The sequence below is a fragment of the Nannospalax galili genome, unplaced genomic scaffold, assembly GCF_000622305.1.
Source record: "Nannospalax galili isolate Female #2095 unplaced genomic scaffold, S.galili_v1.0 scaffold290, whole genome shotgun sequence".
Lineage (NCBI taxonomy): Eukaryota > Metazoa > Chordata > Mammalia > Rodentia > Spalacidae > Nannospalax > Nannospalax galili.
In genome coordinates, this window is record NW_008331486.1 from 5,534,464 (window position 1) to 5,556,970 (window position 22,507).

The 22,507-nt window shown below is 53.5% G+C and overlaps 1 protein-coding gene across 3 annotated transcripts in view; it reads right to left on the reverse strand.

The window, feature by feature from the left end:
• The window catches only part of Fam102a (family with sequence similarity 102 member A), a 33,345-nt gene extending 11,883 nt beyond the window's left edge, over nucleotides 1-21,462 (reverse strand). Inside the window, exons 1-4 of one of the 3 annotated variants that reach the window (XM_008825262.3) lie at nucleotides 20,698-21,462; nucleotides 20,451-20,613; nucleotides 384-504; nucleotides 175-204 (exon numbers count right to left, since the gene is read on the reverse strand). In XM_008825262.3, coding sequence (XP_008823484.1) covers nucleotides 175-204; nucleotides 384-504; nucleotides 20,451-20,613; nucleotides 20,698-20,866 — 483 coding nt within the window. In that variant the 5' untranslated portion in view covers nucleotides 20,867-21,462. Of the gene's footprint in view, nucleotides 1-174; nucleotides 205-383; nucleotides 505-20,450 lie in introns of all 3 variants that reach the window. The other 2 variants (XM_008825272.3, XM_017796327.2) reach the window with 2 other exon arrangements.
• Nucleotides 21,463-22,507: the final 1,045 nt, after the last annotated feature.

Consider the following 22,507-nt stretch of genomic DNA (forward strand, 5'->3'; position numbering starts at 1 on the left):
AGAGACCTTGTCTCAAAAGATAAAAAAAAAAAGACCCTCCCTAAAAAATACACTTCCCTTTGGGCTTGGCTATCTTCTGCTTGGAGCAAAGAGGGGAGTAGAAATTCTGGAAAATGCACACTGGTCTCTGGCCACCCTGTCCCATCCCAGCAGCCTTCACATGGCCCCTCTTACCTTGGAATAAGCCTTCCCACCTTTCAGCTCCTGCAGAGAGAGGGAGACACACAAAGCCTGATGACATGAATCCCAAGCCTCTAGATCTCCCCAGAGAGACAGAACAGGAAGTCTCCCCGGAAGGAGATGGCCTATAACAAGGGAAAGGGGGAGGACAGCCCCACACTCACCCTAACAGCCTCCAGCCCAGCCATAGGAGCCAGCCTCACCTTGCGCACAGATACTCGGAAGACGCAGGGGTCCAGCAGACCTGTGGCAGGGTTAGCGCTCATCTTACACACAAAGGTGAACTTCTTCCGCCACCGCACGCAATTCTCCTGTACCTCCTCCCTGTGGAGACAGGACAGGTGAGTGTGGGACAGAGGTGATCACAGGGTCAAAGTGGAGCCCCAACTCCCACCCCAGGCCTATCAGGGAATGGGCAAGGGCCCTGCTGCCCAGTGTTTTCACAAGAGTATGCTAGTGTGACTGTAAACACAAGGAGCATGCAATGAAAAGTAAAGAAACACAAGCAGTCACCGGTAATGATAAGCTGGGACAGCTGTTCTTCCCAGGGCCCAGAGATCCACTGAGCCTCCACTCCCAGTGCCTCGACCTTGGCTGGCTTCTATACTATCTGCTCCCACCAGGCTCCTCCTGGCTACCTCATGTGACTCTCACTTCAGTCTTCCTAGGATGGACTTATCAACCCACTGAACAGATAACAAGTCAAGAATAGGTCAGCTCCCCAGGTCTCTAACCAGTCTATTGGGCCTGTAGCCAGGTTCTGCCAGACTCTGGTAACAGCAGCAATAACCTTAACAGCGTGATATACTGCTTCCCAGCTGCAGCATTCAAATAACTGTAAAGTCAGTGATCACCACAGCCTGCTCCCAGTGCTGGAGAAAGCCTTCCAGACACTGCAGAAAAACTGGAGGCACTGAGATAACACCACAGGAACACCAAGTGGGGCTCCAGCGTTCTGGAAAGTGACCACAACCCAGCACCTCTAAATGAGGAGGGTGTTGTGCCATGGGAGCGCTAAGAGTGGCTCATCTAAGCCTCGCCCAGCTGCTATGGGGAGCCTGGCAGATCTGAGGCAGCAATAGCACACAGCCCAGTGAACTGAGCAATGTGGCACCACTGTGGCCCCCACCCCAAGCCCCGGCAGAACCAGTGCTCAGGAAGGGATGGCCACGGAAGGGTGAGGCAGTGTGAGATGGTATCTCTCCTCAATGCATCCCACCTAACTGGATGGACAGCCAAGTGGACAGCTGAGAAGTGACCTTCCTATGCCCTGGGTGAACTGAGAAGCACAGGTTACCTGCCAGCTTGGGGGTGGAGGGTGAGGGTCAGAAAGGGCCACTGAAAGGTATCTCCTGCTTCTCACGGCAGCCTGGGTGATGGGTCTACACCACCTTCTTTTACTAATAACAGTGGGGCTCCACCAAGATCACAACCTCAGTGATTGACAAAGCAGGCTGGAACTCAGGCTATCCAGCTTCAGAGCAAGAGCCCTAGGCTGTCACCTCTGTTCAGGGGCATCAAGTCCAGGAAACCTGGCAGCTCAAGTCCACAGGCTTGTAAGGGCCAGCAGTACCCTGCTATGTACCCCAGATGCTCACCCATGCCTGTCTGCAAATGGATTGTTCTTCAAGAAGTTTCCCATAGGGTATCGCACGACCTAGCAGTTTACTTCCAGGTTCACACCCAACAGAAGCAGAACCTACGCCGTCACACCAAAAGTCGTACATAAATGTGCAGAGCAGCACTGCTCACAACAGCCAAAAATCAAAAGCAACCGAGATGCCCACCACTGGTGAGTGGATAAAATGTATGTGGTCTGCTTATGAGTTTCATCATGCAACAAAAAGAGAGGGGTCATTTAATGAGAAGGGGCACTTATACACAATGTTACTAACCTTGAACACACTCCTGCTAAGCGGAAGAAGCAGGCAGGAAAGCAGCCCAGTGTAGATTTCATCTGTATGAAATGCCCAGAATAGGCAAAGCCAGAGACGGAAGCCGACTGGCGGTTGCCAGGGGACAGGAGGTGGGAAATGGAGAGTGACAGCTAGTAAGCGTGGGGTTTCTCTGTGGGGTGATGAAATGGTCTGCAGATGACTGCAGTGATGGGAGCAGAACTTTGTGAATGTGAAAACCATTGGTTTGTGGGCTGGGGCTCGGAGGGAGGGGGCACACTTGCCTAGCATGTGCAAGGCCCTACGTTCTATATCAAGCACCAAAAAACAAGAAACAAACATTGAATCACACACTTCAAGCTGATGAGTTATGTGGTAAGTGAGTTCTATGTCAATAAGAATGAGAAACAAATGCAGTGGGTCAGATAAGTATAAATATGGAGAAGCTGTGACTTCAGGCAGGTGGTGTAACAGCAGTGACACCTGAGCAAGGCTTAGACTGAAGTGAGGGTGTGAGGGTGACTGGCCATTGCAAAGGCCCTGAGGTAAGAACATGGCAAAGAGAAACGGGCCAGCCAGTGGAGAGAAAGGAGAGCATCAGTGAGGGGTTGTGGGGGCGAGGGGACAGGTGTACAAATTATCTGCCTCCTGCTGCCTTGCTCCTATGGATGTAGCTTAGGCAGTGGCTGAAGGGAGACACTAGCAGGGAGCAGAAAGGCAGAGAGAATAGTTGCTCCTGAGCAACAAAGGCCTAACCTCGAAAGGGGGCAGGGCTCAGAACTGTTCCCTTGTGTACCTCTAGGCCCCATCCCCACCCGACCCAGGAGTGGGAGCAGCCACCGGAGACTTGAGAAAGCGGGACATGTTGAAACACCCAGAGGAATTAGGATTAGAGTCTGGGAACAAAGGCTGATAGCAAACTGTGCCTGCCCCTCCTTTGAGAGACTGCCCAGGGATCGGCAGCCAGGAAGCTTGAGGCCCATTTGTGGTTCCTGTCAGCCCCGCCAGGCCAGGCCAGAGAAGGCCAGGCCAGAGAAAGCCACGCGGAGCCCTCCCAGGCTCAGGTGACAGGCATGCTCCATCCTTCTGCAGGAAGGTGAGCAGGTCAGGGCTCACCAGATCAGTACTGGGCCTCCCTCCTGTTTCCACAGGGCTCTGAACAATCAGTATTACATGTCACCACTCCCAGGGGAAGAAGCAGGCAGCCTCGCCCTGGCCCACAGGGGCGGGGGGTGGGGGGGTGGGGTGGGTGTGGATGTCACAGCAAGGGTGAAATAAACATCATATCAGAGGCTACTTCCTAAGAACTTACTGTATCCCCTCAACTCTAACACTTTTCATGTGAGGAAAATGAGGTTCAGAAATGCTGCACAGGGGCTGGGAGATGGCGCAGTGGTTAAAGAGCACTGGCTGCCCTTGCCCTGCTCAGTTCCCAACACCCACATGTGGCTAGCAGCCATTCATAACTCCAGTTCTAGAGGTTCCAATGCCCTCCTCTGACCTCTGCAGGCATTGGGTACACTTGCATACATGCAGGCAATACACTCATATACATAAAAGTAAATAAAATACATCCTTTTTTTTTGGTCTTTTGAGACAGGGTCTCCCTGTGGCCCCAGCTGTCCTTGAACTCACAGAGATCCACCTACCTCTGCCTCCCGAGTGCTGGGATTAAAGGTGTGTGCCACCACACCCAGCCTAAAATACATCTTTTTAAAAAGGGTAGAATGAGGTTACAGACACAGGCTCAGAGGTGGGGTATGGATATGTGAAAAAAGATACAGGATTGAGGGTACCAAGAGGGCAGCCTTGGCCCTGGGACAGGAGCTGGCTAGGCTGGGTTTAGGCTGGGTCTAATCCTAGAGACCGGATTCACTCAAAATCTATCAAAGCACCCACTGTGTGCCAGGCACTGCCAAAAGTCCTAGAGACATAAGCAGTACACAAAAATGACAAAAATTTGTGTCTTTGGAGAAACCTCTCTTTGAGTTGGTGGGCAGGGTAGTCCAAGAGACTCCCAAAAAGACACAGGCTATTACTGCCCTTGACTACATCCCAGAACTTGAAGGTAAGACCTATTGTTAGGCCAGGCTGATATCTGGTAGTGGATGAGAAATAGAAACTTAGGCAAATCAACAAAATAAAAGAGAGATAAAAAAGGAAATTAGGCGAATGCATGCCCCAGGTGTAAATGCTAAGGGGAAGAAGGCGGGCAGGGGCCAAGCAAGGAGCCATGAGGGAAAGATCTTAACAAGAAGGCAACACCAAAGCAAAGGAGGTGAGAGAGGACGCCACATGTGCTTGTGAGATGATAGGAACAGCAAGCACGAAGGCCCTGAGGTAGGAATGTGGCCAGTGTGCACAGAGGAGCAAGCTGGGACGGACATGTGGCTGGCTCAGGGACAGACTGGCAAGAAGGAAGATGTAAGGGGGCATGAGCCTCAAACTTATAAAGGGACCCTATGGGAGTGCTGGGAACCACATGTACCCACATGTGGGTGAGAAGCCAAAGCCTTTACAGTTTGGGGAACACCCCAAATGTACAATAGGAGACTACTCAATGACATCGGGTGGGCAACCACGGGACAGAAGGAAAGGAAAGGAGGGTAGTCTTGCTTCTCGACAGGGAGAGAGCCCAGGCACATCGGCAGAAAAAAAGCCAGCTACAGAAGGCTGATGATCTTTTCTTTTCAAAGAGACAGATGCATTGTTGGAAAGTCAGAGATGCCCATGACATCACACTGGAAATAAGGGCCACTGCTGGCCACTGGACTGTCTGGAGACTAGAAATGCGGATGAGGGAAGGAGGCATTGTCTTACTTTTCTTCTGGTTCTGGTAATAGAACCCAGATCCTTGGGCATGCCAGGCAAGCACTCTATCACTGACACTGTCTTTTTTCTTTCCTTTTTCCTCTTCCACCCCTTCATTTTTGGTGGTACTGGGAATTGAACGCACTAATACATGCCTGGTAACTAACACTTCTAGGAGTCCTGGAGACTACAATGTGATCAGAGGCCCCTCTAGCCCTGGGCAATCCCTGTCAAGGATCCTGAGAGCTTGAGCCCCACCTTACATCATCTGTGATCTCAATGGGCTGTGGGTGAGGGACAGCGGAGACTGGGTCCAGTAGGGCACATGGACCCATGCAGCAGTATTCAATATATGGCCTACTGATCAGAGACCCAGCCACAAATGAGCACCTGAAGACGAATTACACACAGATGTGTACTGGGAAAACATCATGCATCTCCCTTCTGCCCTCCTAACCTGGCTCAGAAGGTAACAACCCAAGACCGTACCATGCTCAAGTCCTGGGGTCAACAGCTGGTCCCAAACAGACAACTAAATAAAATGGCAAAAACAAGGCTCGGAAGAGATACATGTGGCCTTTTTATTTTGGTATGAGGGGACAAAGGCCAGAAGAGAACAGTTCAGCCAGGTCTGATGACAGTACAGGTAAGGGCCACTTTGTTTTCTTAAGAATAGTTCCCCTAATTAAAATTTAACTTTAAAGGAAAAGGTTAGAAGGTTGGTTTAAGTAAAAGGGATTTGAACCACAGCTGCCTCATTCAAGGCCAGGACCCACCCTTGCCCTCCTGAGACACTGCCAAGTGCAGACTCGACACTCGATGTGGGGGAGGACCTGCTGGCAGGGCTGGAGGGTGGGCAGTCAGTCGACGCAGCCTGGGCTTTCAGCGGACAGATAATTACAGAGATGGGTTTTGTTTTTAGCTTTAAGATACACAATTAGAAATGCAAATCCCGGCACGGCAGGGCAAGCCCTCCATCCTCTGTGGCCACTGTGGCTACCACACAGGCAGAATGCAGCTATTTCTGAGCTGTCCGAAAATAGAGTGCCCCACCAGCCAGTATACTCAGAAGCTCCGAACTTCCCAGAGCTCTCCTGCCCAGGAAGGGGCTTGGCTCCTTGACTGCCCTCTGCAAGTGGTGTGGAGACACCCTCGAATCTGGACCTAAATGCCAAGCTGGACCTCCATGAGGCATCCATAGAGACTGGTTGTGGGTTCTGGCTCTGGCTGCCAGCATGGGGGAATACCTCCTGGAGGATACTAGAGTGGAATGGGAAGCATGTTACACAGGAAGCAACTGGCAACTGCCAGAGTCTCCAAGGAAGCAGAACTATGGAGGTACTCCACAGAGAGGGTATACATCTGGACAGTGATGCTACGTCACAGCCGAGACCTCAAAGCTGGGGTCTGCTTCATAAAGATGAAAGGGAAGTCTGTAGAAGAAGGAACAACACAAGGAAAGCCCTGACAGGAGAAGGCGGCTTCGAGGAAAGTAGAGGCCAAGGCCTGGATGAGGCTGCCAGGTGTCTTGGGAAGCCCATAGGGGCAAAAGGTGATGTACTCACTGCATGGGGGCCTTCTCACTGCTCAGCTCAAGGGGGGATGTAAAGAAGTCCATCAACCTAGTGTCTGCTGGGCCACATCTCTTAGTATCTACCTTGTGTGTCTTGAGAGCAGGAAGGGTGGATGGATGGCTACCTTCAGGGCTCCATGCTGACAGAGATCACATCTCTGTCACCATGGTCTCTCTCAAGAGCCCAGGACAGAGCTGGCAGAAGAGGATCTTTGCTCTATGCAAAGCCCCGATATCTTGAGCTTGTTCTGTGGGATTCGTGGTTTAAGCACATGACCGAAAGAACTCTACCATAGTCCTGCTGCTAGTATCATTTCTGTTCTACACATGAAGAAACTGAGTTCCAGGAGTATGGGACAAGGTGTTAGAATACCAGGGCTCCCTTGGAGCAGTTGCCATGAGGTGCTGTTTACTGCCTGAATGTAAGCAGACACCCTGGAAGAAGGGAAGACCACCCTTGGAGAGCAGGGAGGGAGGCAGGCCAGGCTGAAGTGAGCCAGTTCAGACCGTCTCTCAGACAGAAACTCAGTCTTAGGAGCTGCCCCAGAATCTGTACTCCATGGCTCCCAGGCATCAGCTTGCTGTCACATCTGCAGCACTTGGCCTGGGCCTAGCATGCTGGCAACTTATCTTCACTAAGAAGAAACAATGTACTAGGCCTCGGTGGCGCTGTGTCTCCACCGCAGAGATGACAAGGTATTGGTTGCCATGGAGGCTTCCTCCCAGCCACAGGTTGCCAAGGGCCAATGGGCCCAGGGTGCCTCTCCCAGACTTAGTGCTAAGGTGCAAGCAGGACTGGACTCGTAGGAGCAGAACTAGGAAAGGGAACTCCAGGGAATAATGTGGCAGCTCAATTCCTGGGTCAGGGCTCCAGGGTGACCTAGTGCCATCCTGTATGGGATGGTGAAATGGCTCAATGGGTAAGGGCGCTTGATATGCAAGCCTGGAGACCTGAATTTGATCCCTTCAACACATCATGCATGCTCACACATACACACTTGCTCTCTCTAAAAAAATAATTAAGTGCCCATTAGTACATCTGCTTACCACCACTGGCAAGCTCAGTATGGGGCAGTGACCTAGTAGAGAGGAGGTGCCAAAATCTGAGCAAAGTGGGGTGTGAGGCCCAGACAGGGTTCTGAGCATAATCATGTCTGCTAGCCTGCTACCAATGAAGACTGCAGGTCCTGCCAGGACTGTGCGCTCTGGAGGACAGGGCTTATGCACTGTGGCACACTTAGCTGCACCCTACCAGACCAACTCCACATGTGACAAGCTGTCTAGGGACTTTACCATATAAACCCCAGTTAAGAAGCACTTCGAGCTACAAACAGTGCCTTGGAAGCACTCTTACACACTTGCTCTCTCTAAAAAAATAATTAAGTGCCCATTAGTACATCTGCTTACCACCACTGGCAAGCTCAGTATGGGGCAGTGACCTAGTAGAGAGGAGGTGCCAAAATCTGAGCAAAGTGGGGTGTGAGGCCCAGACAGGGTTCTGAGCATAATCATGTCTGCTAGCCTGCTACCAATGAAGACTGCAGGTCCTGCCAGGACTGTGCGCTCTGGAGGACAGGGCTTATGCACTGTGGCACACTTAGCTGCACCCTACCAGACCAACTCCACATGTGACAAGCTGTCTAGGGACTTTACCATATAAACCCCAGTTAAGAAGCACTTCGAGCTACAAACAGTGCCTTGGAAGCACTCTTCATACAACCTCCCTCTGGTGCAAGGAGGCAACCGCTTGAGTGGGACCCCAGGGACCTCTTAGCCCCAGCTGTGCTCCTAGGTTCCTGGGAGACCTGGTCCCTTGATTTGGCCCAGAGGCACCAGAGCAAGTTGCAGCCCCTGGGTTCCTCCCCTGCTATCCAGCCTACATTTGGCCTTGCCTAAGTTCCTCTAAGAGCAAGCAGTTCCGGTGATACAATCTAGGTTCCCAGCTGATGAGAGGCAGCCCAGGCTGGGAGAGTGAGTCTAATAAGGAAACAATTTAAATCGACAACATCTGCCAGTGCTTTCGCGAAGAGAACGGCACAGCTGCCTGGGGAGGGGCCCACCCAAGGGACCAGCCAAGGCATCCATCCAGGGGCTGCAGGCCGGAAGAGCCAACGTGGCAGCCCAACGGTGCCTGGCTCCTGCCAGTTCAGGGCCGCGTGCAGGGGAAGCAGCTTGCTGTAGTTCTGGCACATCAGCCCCTCCTCCTGCCATGAGGCAGCAAGAAGTTCCTAGAAGAGAGCCTGGCACTGGAAGAGTGTTCAGAGGAGCCCCTCAGAGCCCCAGGCTGCCTTCTCTGCTCCTCTGCTGGCAAACACCCTAAGAGTGGCTCAAGGGTTAACATACAGGCTGGAAGTATAGGCTGGCATTGGCAAGTGATCCAAACTAGCAGTGAGGACAGCCCACCAGAGCTTTAGAAACTGGAGAACAGACAAGGGGTGAGACACTGACAGAGCACTCAGGCTTGCAGGGTTAGGAGGATCAGGGTCAGACACACCTGAGTTTGAATCCAGGCACTCTCCAGCCAAGTAACCTTTTTGTAGTTATCTACAGAAAGTCCAAGACAGGCAGGTGCTGGCATCCCTGTTTATGGATACATGACACATGTATATACTTGCCCTGCTCTCTCTGCCTTCTGCTCCAGAGCCAGGATCTACAGGCAGCTCACATTATCAGCCAGTCAAATGCCTGTGAACAAGACTCTCAACTGAGGCCATAGTCACTATCTTTTTCTTTCTATTGGTGGTGCTAGGGGTGGAACCCAGGGCCATGTGTATGCTAAGCAAGGGCTCCACCACTGAGCTGCATCCTCAGGTCTTGGTCCTTCATCTTGCTCTTAAGGGACCCAGAGTAAATGGCTGGCTTTGATTCAAATGCAGGTCCAACCCCAAACACTAAGCAAAGCTGCCCCTGCCACCCAGTGTGGCTGATCTTGGCTCTTGTTCCCTAGGCACCTCCTGGGTTCCAAGTACCTTTCACATACCGACTTCCTGCTTCCACTTCATAGGTAAGGACACTGACTCAAGGAGTCCAGGGTTTGCTACAAGTCTCACAGGAAGTAAGGGGTAGGTAGTCTACATCCCCAGCCCGTATGCTGCAGGGTCTGTAGGAATCTGCCAAGATACTAGAGCTCTTGAGACAGGGCAGCATGATTATGTCATGCCAGAACCCTGTGCCCTGTGGGCTTGACCCTTTACAACGAGTATCCATATCAGGGATGGTAGTATTGCAACCAGGCTCATGTCAAGGGAAGGATGGGTCACATAGCCCATCACCTCCACATCACAGGCTAGGAACCTGAGGCCCGGAAAGACACCTGCCTAAGTCTTCAGACTAGAGGTCTGTGATTTGAACCCAGAGCTATCTGACCCCAGGCACCGAAGGCTGGAATTCCATGCCAGGACTCAGACCAGACCAGAGGCCCAGGAATTCAAATCAAGAAAATACAGTGGGTGTTACACTGGGCTGTGGTAGCAACTTCCTCTCTCAGGACCCAGGCTGTAGCACACACGGAACTGCGGAGCTGGTTCTACTCAGGGAACTTCCCTTCTTGTACCTGTCAGACTCTCAGCAGGCTCACTTGAGGTAATGGGCAGCCAGAGAGATGGGTCCAAGTGAGCCTCTGCTATCCAATGGACACTTAAGCTCTCTGGGCCTTGTCACCACCTGCCCTCTCTCCTGGAGTTGCTACAGTGCCTAACCTAAACACAAGGAGCACTCACGCTGAATGGGGGACAGGGCCTAGCCCTTCAGAAGTACTGCAAAGAGGGACCTTAGAGGCAGATGCAAAGCCACTGATCCAGTCCCCTTCCTTGCCCTGAACCATGGATCTGGTAATTTCTGCAGGCTTAAAACCCAGCTAGGATGTCCAGAAGTATGGCAGGTGGTCAGGCATGTGTGGCCAGTTCCAGGCTGACTCAGGCCTGGGTGGTGTTTGATTCACCCGAAGAGGAAGGAGGGGGAGGAAGGAGGGAAAGAGCGATCCCTGTCACTGGGGCCTGATTCCTCAAATGACTAGACTCCAGTCATGGGGATACCTCCACCCATCCATCCTGAGGGTATCCCCCGGGTGTACAAGTATAGTGAAAATAAGTAAGGTTCTCTACACAGTCACTGCTGTTTCCTGTCTTCAAGGAACAAGGTGAGAAGCTCACAACTGAATGAGAGGTCTTTATACTCCTGTTCCCACAAGGGCTGCCCTGAGCCTTCTAGGCCCACTTATATGCAGGGGCTTCCCAGCTGTGGCTGTACTTGGTTGTCTGCAGAGTCTGAGGGTCAGGGGTCACCACTGCTGCATCTGCCACCCAGGATCTTCTGCTCTCTACACAGCTCATACCAAAGAGAGGGTTTGGGGCCAGCACAGGATTATTCCCTGTGGCTCCCTGAACTTCTGAGGTGATGAGATAATCAGGAACTACTTGGCCATCGTCACTTTTCCTCACAGCCTGGCACTGACTCAGACCTGTTTTTCCAGCCATCCTCAGCAGCTCCCCAAGAGTCCAACCACAGGACAGAGGGCTTGGGGTTAGACAGGACCATGAGGCCCTAACTCACGGGTCACCACCTCCTCCCTGGACACCTGAGACCGCAGATCCAAAGACCAGTCATGGGCCAACCCCTGCTTCTGTCACACTCATTCATTCCGCACATATCTACTGAGCACTTTTGAGGAGCCTGGTTGAGCAGGCCTCTTCTGGACACAGCCCCCACCACAAGGATAACCTCATCCTTCCTAAGCCAGAATGCCTTTGACTCTTAAGTGTCATTAGAGATCTTGCCTTGGGTCTTTTCCTGCTCAGCAGTGTCATGTGATTGGTGCTTGTCTGAGGTGGTGGCCTCTTGTTCACCCTGGATGCTGCAGAGGCTGCCTCCAGCTTTGAATTGGCCTTTCTCGGCTTCCATTCATCTGCCCCTTCTGTAACCTGCAGCCCCAAGCAGTCCACCCCACTGCTGCCCAAATAGATGGGGTTCTGGTCTGGCCTGCATCCAAGATGGGCATGGCTAACCTCAACCATGTCCAGCAGTTCTGCGTGATTCTTTTAGCAGACACAAACTTTCAGAGCTGCTGAGTCCAGGTAAGCCTTTTCTTGCTACTTGGGGGCACTTCAAAGGTTTATCCCAGAGAGAGGGCTGAGGGTGGCATAAGCTGAATGGCAAAGCCCCATTCCCTGCTGTGCTCTGGACTTCTGAGGCAGATGTGTCCAATGGTCTCCTGCTGCTTGTGGGCCTCAGGCAGAGACCACAGGTGTCTTGCCAGGGCAGTGGCCCAGCTCCAAATGTGCTCATTTCAATGAGTGAACCTCAGGAAGAGAGAAGAACTCAAGGGAGAGAAGAGGAAATGTGGCCCTTTCCTTTTCTGCTTCCAGCCCCAGGTCCCTTCCAACCACTTCTCTAGACTGAAACCACCATGCCAACTTTTACTGAACATGTACTGAGCCGGAGGCTATGATGGGTAAAAAACAGGTTCTCCATGGCATCTGGGCACCAGAGAGGAGCTGATCATCCCACTTCACAGATGAGAAAGACAAAGCTCAGATACCAAGTGGTTGTGAGCCTCAGGAGCCCTCCAAGCCACTGAACTGTTAAGCCTCACAGCCCAGCAAGCCCTGCTGGGTTGCAAGAGGTAGAAGGAAAATCCCCAGCCCCAAAAGACTGCCTGCAACTGCCAAAATGAACCGCTGCCTCATAAACAAGAGCAATGCTCATCAGGTTGGAATGGTTCGAGCGGGCTCACCAGAAAGACCCAGGAAAAGCCCCAAGGACCAACTCCAGACTTCCAGGCACCCTATGTTTGTCTAAAGGGCTTTGGTGCCCACCTAGAGCCCAGAGGTGTGGGCATCTCAAGGCTTGTTTCTGGCACAGAGATGTGGAGATCACAGGTCCTCAGAACTTGCCAGGAGAATTAAGCCTCAAATCAGAATTCTGGGCCTAGAACCCCTTCCAGGCATGACCCCAACCACAAGATAAGCTCATCCTTCCTAATCAGAAAGCTTTTGAACTCTTTGTAGCACCACTCTTGTCTTGGGCCTTTTTTTGCTTAACAGTGTCATGCAATTGGTCCTTGGGTGCTCTAGAGGATGCACCCAGCTTTGAAATCAATCCATGACTATGCCTGGGAAGACACTTTTCACAGCTTACCTGCCTTTCTGCAACATGCAGGCCAAAGCAGCCCAGACACTGCTGTCCTCAGTAGTTGTAAAATGCAAGTCTGACTAGTTGAAACCCTCTCCAGGTTCCTCAGCGTACTATGAAGTCCCTCCCCATGAGCCTCCTACCTAGAAGCTCTCTCCTAGACCACTGGATCTTTCCTGCTCAGCTATTCTTCCATGGCCAATCTCTAACACTACTCACCCTCCAAATCAGCAACATTCCCTCAAGGCCTGTCCTAGTACTGACTAGATTTATGTCCCACATATAGGGCCTTACAGGTGTATAGGCTGCATTTCCATTAGGACCCCAGACATAGAAGGTACCCAGGAAACTGTCATAGAATAACTAGGGGAAACACAAGCCAGAGGTGCTGCCTGCACATGTCTGCAGAGTCCAGTCTTGCAGACAGGAAGTGGTGGGAGGACAGGGTGCTTCATGTGCAGCAGACTTTGCTCTCCTGACACTCAGCTGTGCACTTCCTCTCTCAGAAAGGTTTAGTGTGTGTGTGGTAGTTGCCAAGGCCTGGTCATAAGTTGAGCAGGTAGCCCTGATCTGAGATAGCCATCCCGCCCCCTTAGAAGAGGAAACGGGGGCCATAGAGACAAAGCCCTTGGTCATAGTCACAGTGATGCAGCAGCTGTAAGTTCAAAAAGCAGGGCCTAAGTTTACTGTCTTCCAACCAGCCTGCACAGACATCACTATTCTCTTCAGGGGAAATGCCCCACTCAGCCACTGGGTCCTCGGTTCCTTCTAATCAGTCTCTGAGCCTAGAGTGGTACCCAGCTGCCTGGTATGTGGGCAAAGGCTGCTCCTGGCACAGACTGATACTTCAGGCACAGCTGGGGGGAGGCTTGGGCTCAGCATCTGGCAATGGCCACCACGCAGTCAACACCAGCACCCACATTGGTTCAGAGCCAGAAGAGAAAAGTCCCAGCCTGGGACAGAGCCAACCCATAGCAAGAGGTCCTAGGACTAAAATGCAGTGGCAGCTTTTCTGGTCTATGGAGAGTCACAGTCTGGAAAATGAGCTGAACACATAAATAGTGACTATACCCTGAGGCTAGGGACCACGGCAGGTAACAAAGCAAATAGGACAGGGGAGGCTTCCCAGAGGGGCTGCTGGGCTGAGCAGTAGTTCCAAATGGAAAAGCAGGGAAACCAGAAAGCCAAGGGGCAGAATGAGGGCCACCAAAGGGCCCGAGGCTCTCTCATCTTCTCATCTGTCCCACACAACCAGCAGGTTTGACAGCCAGTGTCCAGCACTTTTTTTTTTTTTTTTTTTAAGTTTTTTTGAGACAGGGTCTCCCTGTAGCCCCAGGTGGGCTATAACTCACTATGTAGCCCAGGCTAGGTGCTGTCCATCTCTCTGTCGTTCCCCCCCAACCAGCGGGTTTTGCAGCCCAGGGCCAGCCCTTTTTTTTTTTTTTTTTTAAGTCTTTTTGAGACAAGATCTCCCTATAGCTCCAGCTGGCCTTAAACTCACAGAGATGTGCCACCATGCCCACCTTGTGCCCAGCACTTTTTCGGAGAGCTATATGCTATCTGCCAGGGCAGCCCCTGAACTTGCTGTGCAGAGTGCTTTAGCAGGAGAGGTCCAAGCCCTGAGCTCATACACTAGGGTGCTACCAAGACCCTCTGGCCAAGCAGGAGCTTCTAGCAAGGAACAGGCCTCAGGGAGCAGCCTTAGTTCCATGGCGTCAGATCACCTTAGGTTAGGGTGACTGCCAGGCTGCCGGGTTGGCAAAGGCACTGCCAAGGTGGCACATGTCAACAGGGTAGCCAGCTGGCAGCAAAGACCAGAGCCAAACAGCAGTCACTAAGGCCTAACACAGGCTGGGCAGCTTTGGGTCTCACTGAGGCTACCAGCAACCTGACCTCAAAAGGAGCTAGCTGACCACGTGCCACAGTCTTAGTGACCAGCCAGCCTCTGAGGCCCACTACTGCCCTCTCCTCTTGCCAGCGAGGCTTCTCTCCACAGGCTCCTGCACACAGAAGGCCGTCCACAGGGGACCCAGGGAACAGGCTGGTCATAAAGTGAGGACTAGGAACACGCTAGAGATCCAAGGGTCTGCAGTAGGCACAGAAGGCCTGACACAGCCCAGGTGAGGAGGCAGCTGCAAGGCCCCTTGAACTAAACAGTGACACACAAGATCTTCCACTTAAAACAAACTGAAAGCCGGGTGTGGTGGCACATGCCTTTAATCTTGGCAGAGACAGGCAGATCTCTAAGATCAAGCCCAGCCCGGTCTACAAGGTAAGTTCCAGGTCAGCTGTGGCTATCTCAAAAAGACCTAAAGAAAGAAGGGAAGGAAGAAGGGAGGGAGGGAAGAAATGAAAATCTGAACTCTTATGTGAGCAACAGTTCCCAGAGCACCATATAGGCCAATAAAACCTAGTCATCTTTGGCTACTATGCACCCTCTGAATGCCCATCACCTTGCACCTTCTAAGTAAAGTGCCAGGCCTTCAGGATAGGGACCCCTCCTGCCCACTCTGCCTGCCACCCTCTCCTGTCTGTTCCCTTTTCTCTCTGCCTGTCACCACTCCGCCAGACTAGACCAGCACTACCTGTAGTCTCTCACTGGTATCCAAGAGCCATCAACTTAGTTGGCAAATCATACCACACTGTTCCCCTGCCCCTGGCAGAACTCCCAAGACTAGGAACAGTCCAGATGGCCACCTTCCATCTTTGTTTTCTCCAGGCTCTCTACCCTTCCCATGCCCAAGCCCCACCTTGCCCAGACATCCAGAGCAAGTTCCTTCCAACCAGGGGCCTCTCCCACAAAGGGCTCTTCCCCATCCTCAGCTCAATCCCTCTCAGTCTCCAAGGCTCCCATGAAGCATTGTTTCCTCGGGGAAGGCTTCCCTATGACAACAGTGTGCCCACCATTGAGAAAGTGAGCTTTGGGGGGCTGGGAGGTAAGGATCACACCTAGCATGGGTGGGTGCTCATGCATGCCTGCCAAGCAAGTAGACAAATGTCTGAACAAAAATGCCTCCTCAACTGGGTCTGCCAGGTCCACTGGGATGAACAAAGACCTGCCCCAGATCTGTTTGGCCTACCGGGCCTACTGCCATCAACCAAATGGGAGCTCCTGGGAATAGGGTTATCTGATCAAGATCCCCTCTGGAAGCCTAAGAGCAAGGGCATGAGTCTCCATCAAGGAGGAAGGGAGACCCAGGTCCACTGTGCACTAAGCCTGCAGAGTCCCGGCTCTGAGCAGGATGGTGAATGCCCTACCCATCTTGCTGGGGGGGGGGGGGGGACACAGACACACAGAGAGAGAGAGAGAGAGAGAGAGAGAGAGAGAGCGAGAGAGAGCATCCTATATCCTCACATGAACTGGGTGTCAACTCTACTCAGAGCCCCACATGAGGATATCCCAGAATGTGCCTTGGATGGCTGTGAACCAAGTGACATTCTGCAGCCTCTTCCAAGGGAGGGATGGTGAGGGACTGAGGGCTGGCTCCCTGGCCAAGTGTGTGGCTTGGGTCAGGAAAGACCAAGTTGTCCACCTTCCCAGGATCTGGGTCTAGGCAAAGGGCCTCCAGCTGTAGAGGTGACCTTCCTTCCAAAGCCTTCCTTCATGCACAAAGAAACCCAAGGCTCCTTTGAGGCCTCTGACATGGTGGACAAACTGTAGAAAGTAGGCAATGCCTGTGTGGTAAGCAGCCAGGCTCTTTATTTGCAAAAATAAAACACCATTGGGGCTAGAGAGGTGGCTCAGTGGTTAAGAGCACTGGCTGCTCTTGCAGAGGACCCAGATACGGTTCCTAGCACCCACATGACAGCTAACAACCGTCTATAACACCAGTTCCAAGGGATCTGATGCCAACTTTTGACCTCCACAGGGCACAACACAGTTATACTTACACACATGCAGGCAATATACTTATACACATAATAAAAATAATAAATATTTTTAAAAAGTGAAAAATAGGCCGGGCATGGTGGCGCATGCCTTTAATCCCAGCACTCGGGAGGCAAAGGCAGGCGGATCTCTGTGAGTTCAAGGCCAGCCTGGTCTACGTAGTGAGTTCCAGGTCAGCTGGGGTTACAGGGAGACCCTGTCTCAAAAAGACCAAAAAATAAATAAATAAAAAATAAAACCCCACTGAAAGCTGACTGAGGATTCAAAACTGCCAAAATAAAAACAGGAAGGGGCCTCTCCAAGTCACAATCTGCTTTTTAGTCAGCCTGCGGTGGTCCCTGCAGGGCTATCTCCTCTTCTGGCCCAGCCACTCTCGTGCCAAAAAGAGACAGAGGCCCAGAAGTCAGGGTCAGAGTATAGTCTGCCCAGCTGGACCATTTGGTCCTCCTGTGAAATGACCCTGGCAAGTCACTTCTCTGCCTCAGACCTCAGTTTCTCCATCCACTGGCTAAGATTGCCTTTCTCTCATTTCTGTTTTCCCCTGCACTCCCCTCTCCTGGCACAGGTAGCAACATGCACAGAACAAGCCAAAGGATCAACACCAGCTAGGAGCAGAGCCTCTGGGAGGTTTGGGATTCTTCCTACCTAAAGACCACCTTGGGCAAGATGGCTTCTGCTTGAGTCACCACACTTGGTTGGCCCTGACCTCTGTATCTCCCTCAGACACACCCCCACCTAAAGGTTCCCCCCAGATACCACTTGGATCGTCTTCCTTGGAGGCCCCTGCCAGGTACCCTTCCAAGGACACCTGGCAAATGCCCTCTGTGCTCCAGTGATTGCCCATGCCTGGTCACAAATCCAGAGGTGACTTCAGCCCCACCCCCACCTTAATGTCCTGGGGACTCTTTACCTGGGGCTTCCCAAGACCCAGTTCAGTGCCTCCCAATTCTCTAGCTCTAGATCTGCTGCAGCAGCCTACCCACTGAAAGGAGTCCTTGCAGGGGTCTAGGATTTCACATGGGTCTGTAGCTGCTTCTAACCCATGCCACCAAGGCAAGATAGGGCTCTGAGCTGCACCTGCTTCAATTCAAGTTCTATCTCTGCTACTCTCTAGCTGAGTGACATAGGCCCAGCCATGTCATCGCTCCTGACCTCATCCACAAATGGGCAGATGATCTGCCATTTGAGAAGCTCAGCAAGCCCCTGGCATCAGTAAGTACACAACTGAAGGTGACCAAGATGAGAAAAGAATTGGTTCCCAATTGCCACTTACCACCTGGTGACCACCAGTATGTGACTTCAACTGTCTGGTCTCAGTGCCTCTCCAGATGGCTGGAGGATTAATGGGGATACCCTGTGCAAAGAACTCAGCGAGGTGCCTGGCACAGTCCAGGTACTCAGAACCTGGCAACTATGGGGATTACTGCTGCAACGGAGGTGTTGGAAGATAAGGCTAAGAACCACCTGCTCTACCTGTTGTATTCGGTCAGGTGGAGCTATGTACCAGTTGTTGCCATGGCACTCAGGGAAACACCAGCTAGGAGGGTAGGTGTTGCCAGGGTGGGGCCTCAGGCTGTGCCGGTCTGACAGCACCCATGTCGTTAACAGCAGATCTTAGCCATCTCAGAGGTCCCTGGGGTAGAGGGGAAATTTGCTACTGAGTCTGAGCCCATTATCTATCTAGGTCCTATCACTCCAGTCTCTACCCCTACTTGTAAACAATGGGTCCACAGCAGTGGAGGGGTGGTTCAGGCAGGGCTCCTAGAATACAGACCAGGGTTGGCCCTCCCTTGGTAGAGGAAATAGTAACCCAGGAAGCCCACAGCAGCCAAAGCAGCTTTAAAGTGACTCAGGTTCCAATGTCCTCCCTCCAGCCACACCTGCTCAATAGCACCCAGGTACCCAGCATCCACTAAGTGTTTAGCCTTGGGGCTCAATGTCAGATCTTTTCTCCTCAGTCCTGGAAGCTCTATCCAGGAAGGGGACTGGGAAGTGCTGCTTGGGATCAGCTGGATTCAGAGAAGCCCAGGCCTCTTGCCAGAAGGAAGAAGGGAAAACAGGTAAAATCCAGAGCATGTGTGCTAAGACTTGGAACTTTCCAGACTTTCCCTGGGGGCTAGTTAGGGCAATGGAAAGACTGACAGGTAGGGTGACAGTGGCTGTCTACGGGTCTGGGAGGTCAAGTGAAACCTCAGCCCAGGCTTGGTATAAATACCTTGGTACTGTGCCCACTCCCAGCTCAGAGAGGCCCTCAGTTGACTATAGGGATGTCCCCCTACAACCTGGACTGGCTGGGACCTGGGTTCCTATGCTACAGTAACTGCTGCAGCAACTTCCCTGGCCAGACACCCAATCCCCTCACAACTGAAGGACATTACCTCCTTATTTTACAAAAGAGGAAACTGAGGCTGGGAGCAAATAGGGTAGCAGTTATGGCCACTCTCTAAGCCTCCGTTTTTCACCTCTGTAAAATGACCGTGATAATCCCTTGGGGCCCCACACATCTATTCCTGATCCATGGCACAGTCAAGGGGTTGAGAGTGACTAGTTAAACAGGGAGCGCAGCACCAATTGCTGGCTCTTGAGATCAAAGGTGTTGGGTAATTTACCCAGGGTCACTCAGCCTGTAAGTGGGCTGACTGCAGGTCCAATCTCTGAACACATCCTCTGAAACCCTGGGCCACTGTGTGGGGCAGCTGTAGGATTATAGGCCTCATAGACAGCAGATTGCAGCCACCCCTACCACAAAGGGGCAGCCCTTGTCCAAATTCCTTAGATAAGCAGCTCTCAGAAGAACAGGAGGCCCAACACATAGAAAATGAACCCAACTCTGTACACACAGGAGATTCCAAAATCTGAATTAGATGACACTACTCCCCTCTCCCAGCACATTCTCCAAGCAGTCCAAGTTCTACAGACAACTGTCTCCTGTCAGACCTCTGGAAACCCAGTTGCTTCTTTCTGGGCCTCCTTATTCCCAACTGTAACACACACCTCCAAGATCTTAGGACAGTAAGTGAGGCAGCTCCAGCTAACTGGACCCACAAGGAGGCGGGAGGCCTCAGGAGAGGCAGGAGAGGGGACTAGGTGAGGGGAGCAGACAGGCCCAGACCCTGGGCCCAAGCCCAGCATGGAGTTCTCTCTGCTCCAACTTCTCCACAACTCCGATGGAGAAAGCTGTATCAGGCCCAGTATGCAAAAGAGGAAAGAGGAGCCCAGAAAAGAGCCAGGACTTAAGTCTCCTTCCCCAACGGTTGGGACTCCAAGGAACTGCAGGCAGGCAGGACTGAGTGACCCAAGGTGGGTCCAGCCGGCAAAGGGCAGACTGACTGGGAACTCAGGTCTCATTCAGCGATAAGCTGGGCAGCTGGACTTGCCAGGACCCGGAGCAACATAAAGCCAAACTCAGGGGTTTCTTTCACCGAGGACAGCAGTCTCCAGACATTTGCAATGCAAAGGAGCCCAGCTCCAGCCAGGGGAGAGCACTCACTCAGAGGGGGATGGGAAACCCAAATCCAGCCACCACCCTCCAGCAGATCCAGGGAGAGTGCCTAGGAATGGGCTTTCCCATCCACAGGAGCGTGCCACAGAACCTGTGGCTGGTCCAGGCTCTAAATCAGACGACAGCCCCAGTGGCCGCCAGCTGGTGGCACGGCGGCCGGGAATACCCCTAACTCAACTTCCTCGGGGTGCAAATTGCATTCAGCTCTCTCCGTGCAAGTTTGCAGAATGAGTGTTCATGTAGATTGCATGAAGGACCCTAAAAGGCATCTATCTGGCTGGTCACCTGCAGACAGGTGCGGGGTACCCTGCCAGCTTGCTCAGCCCAGTCCTGTCTTGTGCAAATCTTCCCCTTGCACGGGTAACGCTCCGGAACCCTCTCGGTCCCAACTAAGGCTTCCACACTAGTCAAGTGACTAGATCTCGTTCATCAGCCCTCTCCCCTGCAAGAGCCTGAGCCCCAGCTCCTTACCTCGAGGACAGGCTGACAAAATCCCCGCCATCCAGCAGCCGGACCTTGCAGAAGAGGACCCCGTTCACGAAGGGGACCGCAGTCAGCTCCTCCAGAGTGAAAGTGGTTTGGAATTTGAATTTCTTCTTCTTCATCAAGAAAGCCATGAGCGAGTTCCCTGAGTCTAAAGCCTCGAAGGCCAAAAAAAGTAAAAAGGGGGACCAGAAACCCCCAGGATTCCTTTCCCTCCACCACACCCCCTCCTCACCAACGCCAGAGCCGGATCCCGCCCAGATGGTGGCGGAGGCGGCGGAGCACGCCGAGATCTGAGTACGGAGCCCCAGGGCTGGGAGACCAGTCCCGTTGGCCGGCCGGCTGCTTTCACCCCCGGGGAGCCGGGGATCGGAGGGGCTCGGAGCCAAGGGCTCCACCGGCATGTACACCGCGGGGCACGGCCCGGGCGGCGCGGGCAGGGTAGACCGGCGGCGCGCGAGCGAGGGTGCGGGCGGGCAGCAGCATCCCGAGCCTCGGGGACCCCAGGAGCTCACGCCGCGGGGCCGGGCGGACCGGTGAGAGTGAGCACGGACGCCGAGGCTCCGGAGGCCCCGCTGCGGCCCCGCCTCCGCCCCGCTGGCGGCCGGGGGAGGCGCCCCAGCGGCGCACACACCCCCGCACCTGGCGCCCAGCGGCCTGCGCAGGTGAGGCCGCGGGAGGCGGGAGGCGCCTCAGGGGAGGCCGGGGCTCTGCGGGGGGGCGCTCCGCGCCAGCCGGGAACCTGCAGCCGCCGGCCTCCACCAGCCTCGTCGCGGCAAGCCACGGAGGCAGCGCCGCCCCCTCCTCGGTTCTGCAACCCGCGCCGCGCGGGCCCTGACAGAAACTGAGGCGCTCTCCGGCCTGGCCGGGTGGCTTCGGCCTCGCCCGCAGCCTCTCGTTCAGCACCGCGGCGCCGCCACTCGAAACCCTGGGACGCGGCCGGCTGAACCCGAAGCAGCTCGGCGCCGCTCGGAGAATGCCGAGGCCCTAGCGCTACCGCCCGCGAAGCCGCGGCCGAGCGCGGCAGGGGCGGGACCGCTGAGCCCAAAGCTCGCCTATGATTGGGCGGCCTTGCGGAGCGGGCGCGGGCTCTTATTGGTGGATGGCGGCCTGGGGTGGGACCCGCGGAGGCAGAGGCGGCTCGGAGCGTTCGGATTGGCGCGCTCGTGCGGCTGGGCCCGCCTCCTTGGGAAGCGCCAGGGTACTGAGGTGGGGGCGCCCACCCCCGGCTGAGGCGGTGGGAGGTGACGGGGTGGGGGGCCCATGCTGGCAGGGACCCGAGCTGAGCTGGAGCAGAAAAGGAGAAACAATCTGCAAACTCTGGCTGGAACGGCCTTCCCGGGGCGCTGAGCTTTGAGCTGGGTGAGCCATGAAGGAGGCTGGGAAGGTAGTGAACCCCGCAATGTCTCCGGAAAACGACACCCAGAGAGGTGGCCGGAGACCTCAAGCAGGTCTTTTCTCTCCTTGCAGTCTGACCAGCGTCTACCTAAGAGTCGCCGAGGGTGAGGAGCCCTTGGCAGCTTTGTGACCCTGACTGTTATCCAAGTCTTTTGTTCTTCAGTTTCTCGGATAGTTGTGTCTTGATCAACTGCTCTGGAAGCAGAGGGTACATTGGGAGCCTCGTACTCCCCAAGCTGTCCGTATTTTCTAATTCTTTCATCCAGTCTCCCCCTCTGAACCAGGCAGACACCCGGTGGGAAGCCGCCTCCCACCCCTCCAAGAGTGGGAGACATGGGGAGCTAGGGGAGGTCAGAGGAAGAACTTGAAAGAAAGTTTGGAGCCTCTCTGTTGGGTTACATTGTGATGATTTGAGAGGGAGGCTAGAGATCTAACTAGAAAGACCTATGGAATATCTGGCAGAGTCTTGGGCTAGAGAATAGCAGCTAGACTTGCTTTTCGCAGCAAGAAGTTCTGGGTACAGGCAGTATTGAGGAAGAAGGTGGAAAATGGGTGAATGAAGGTTCCACTTTTGATCTAGGCAAGAAATGAGGCCTGCAGGACCTCAGCATAGGGAGGGTAAGAGAGCAAGAGAGCGGGGCTGCTTG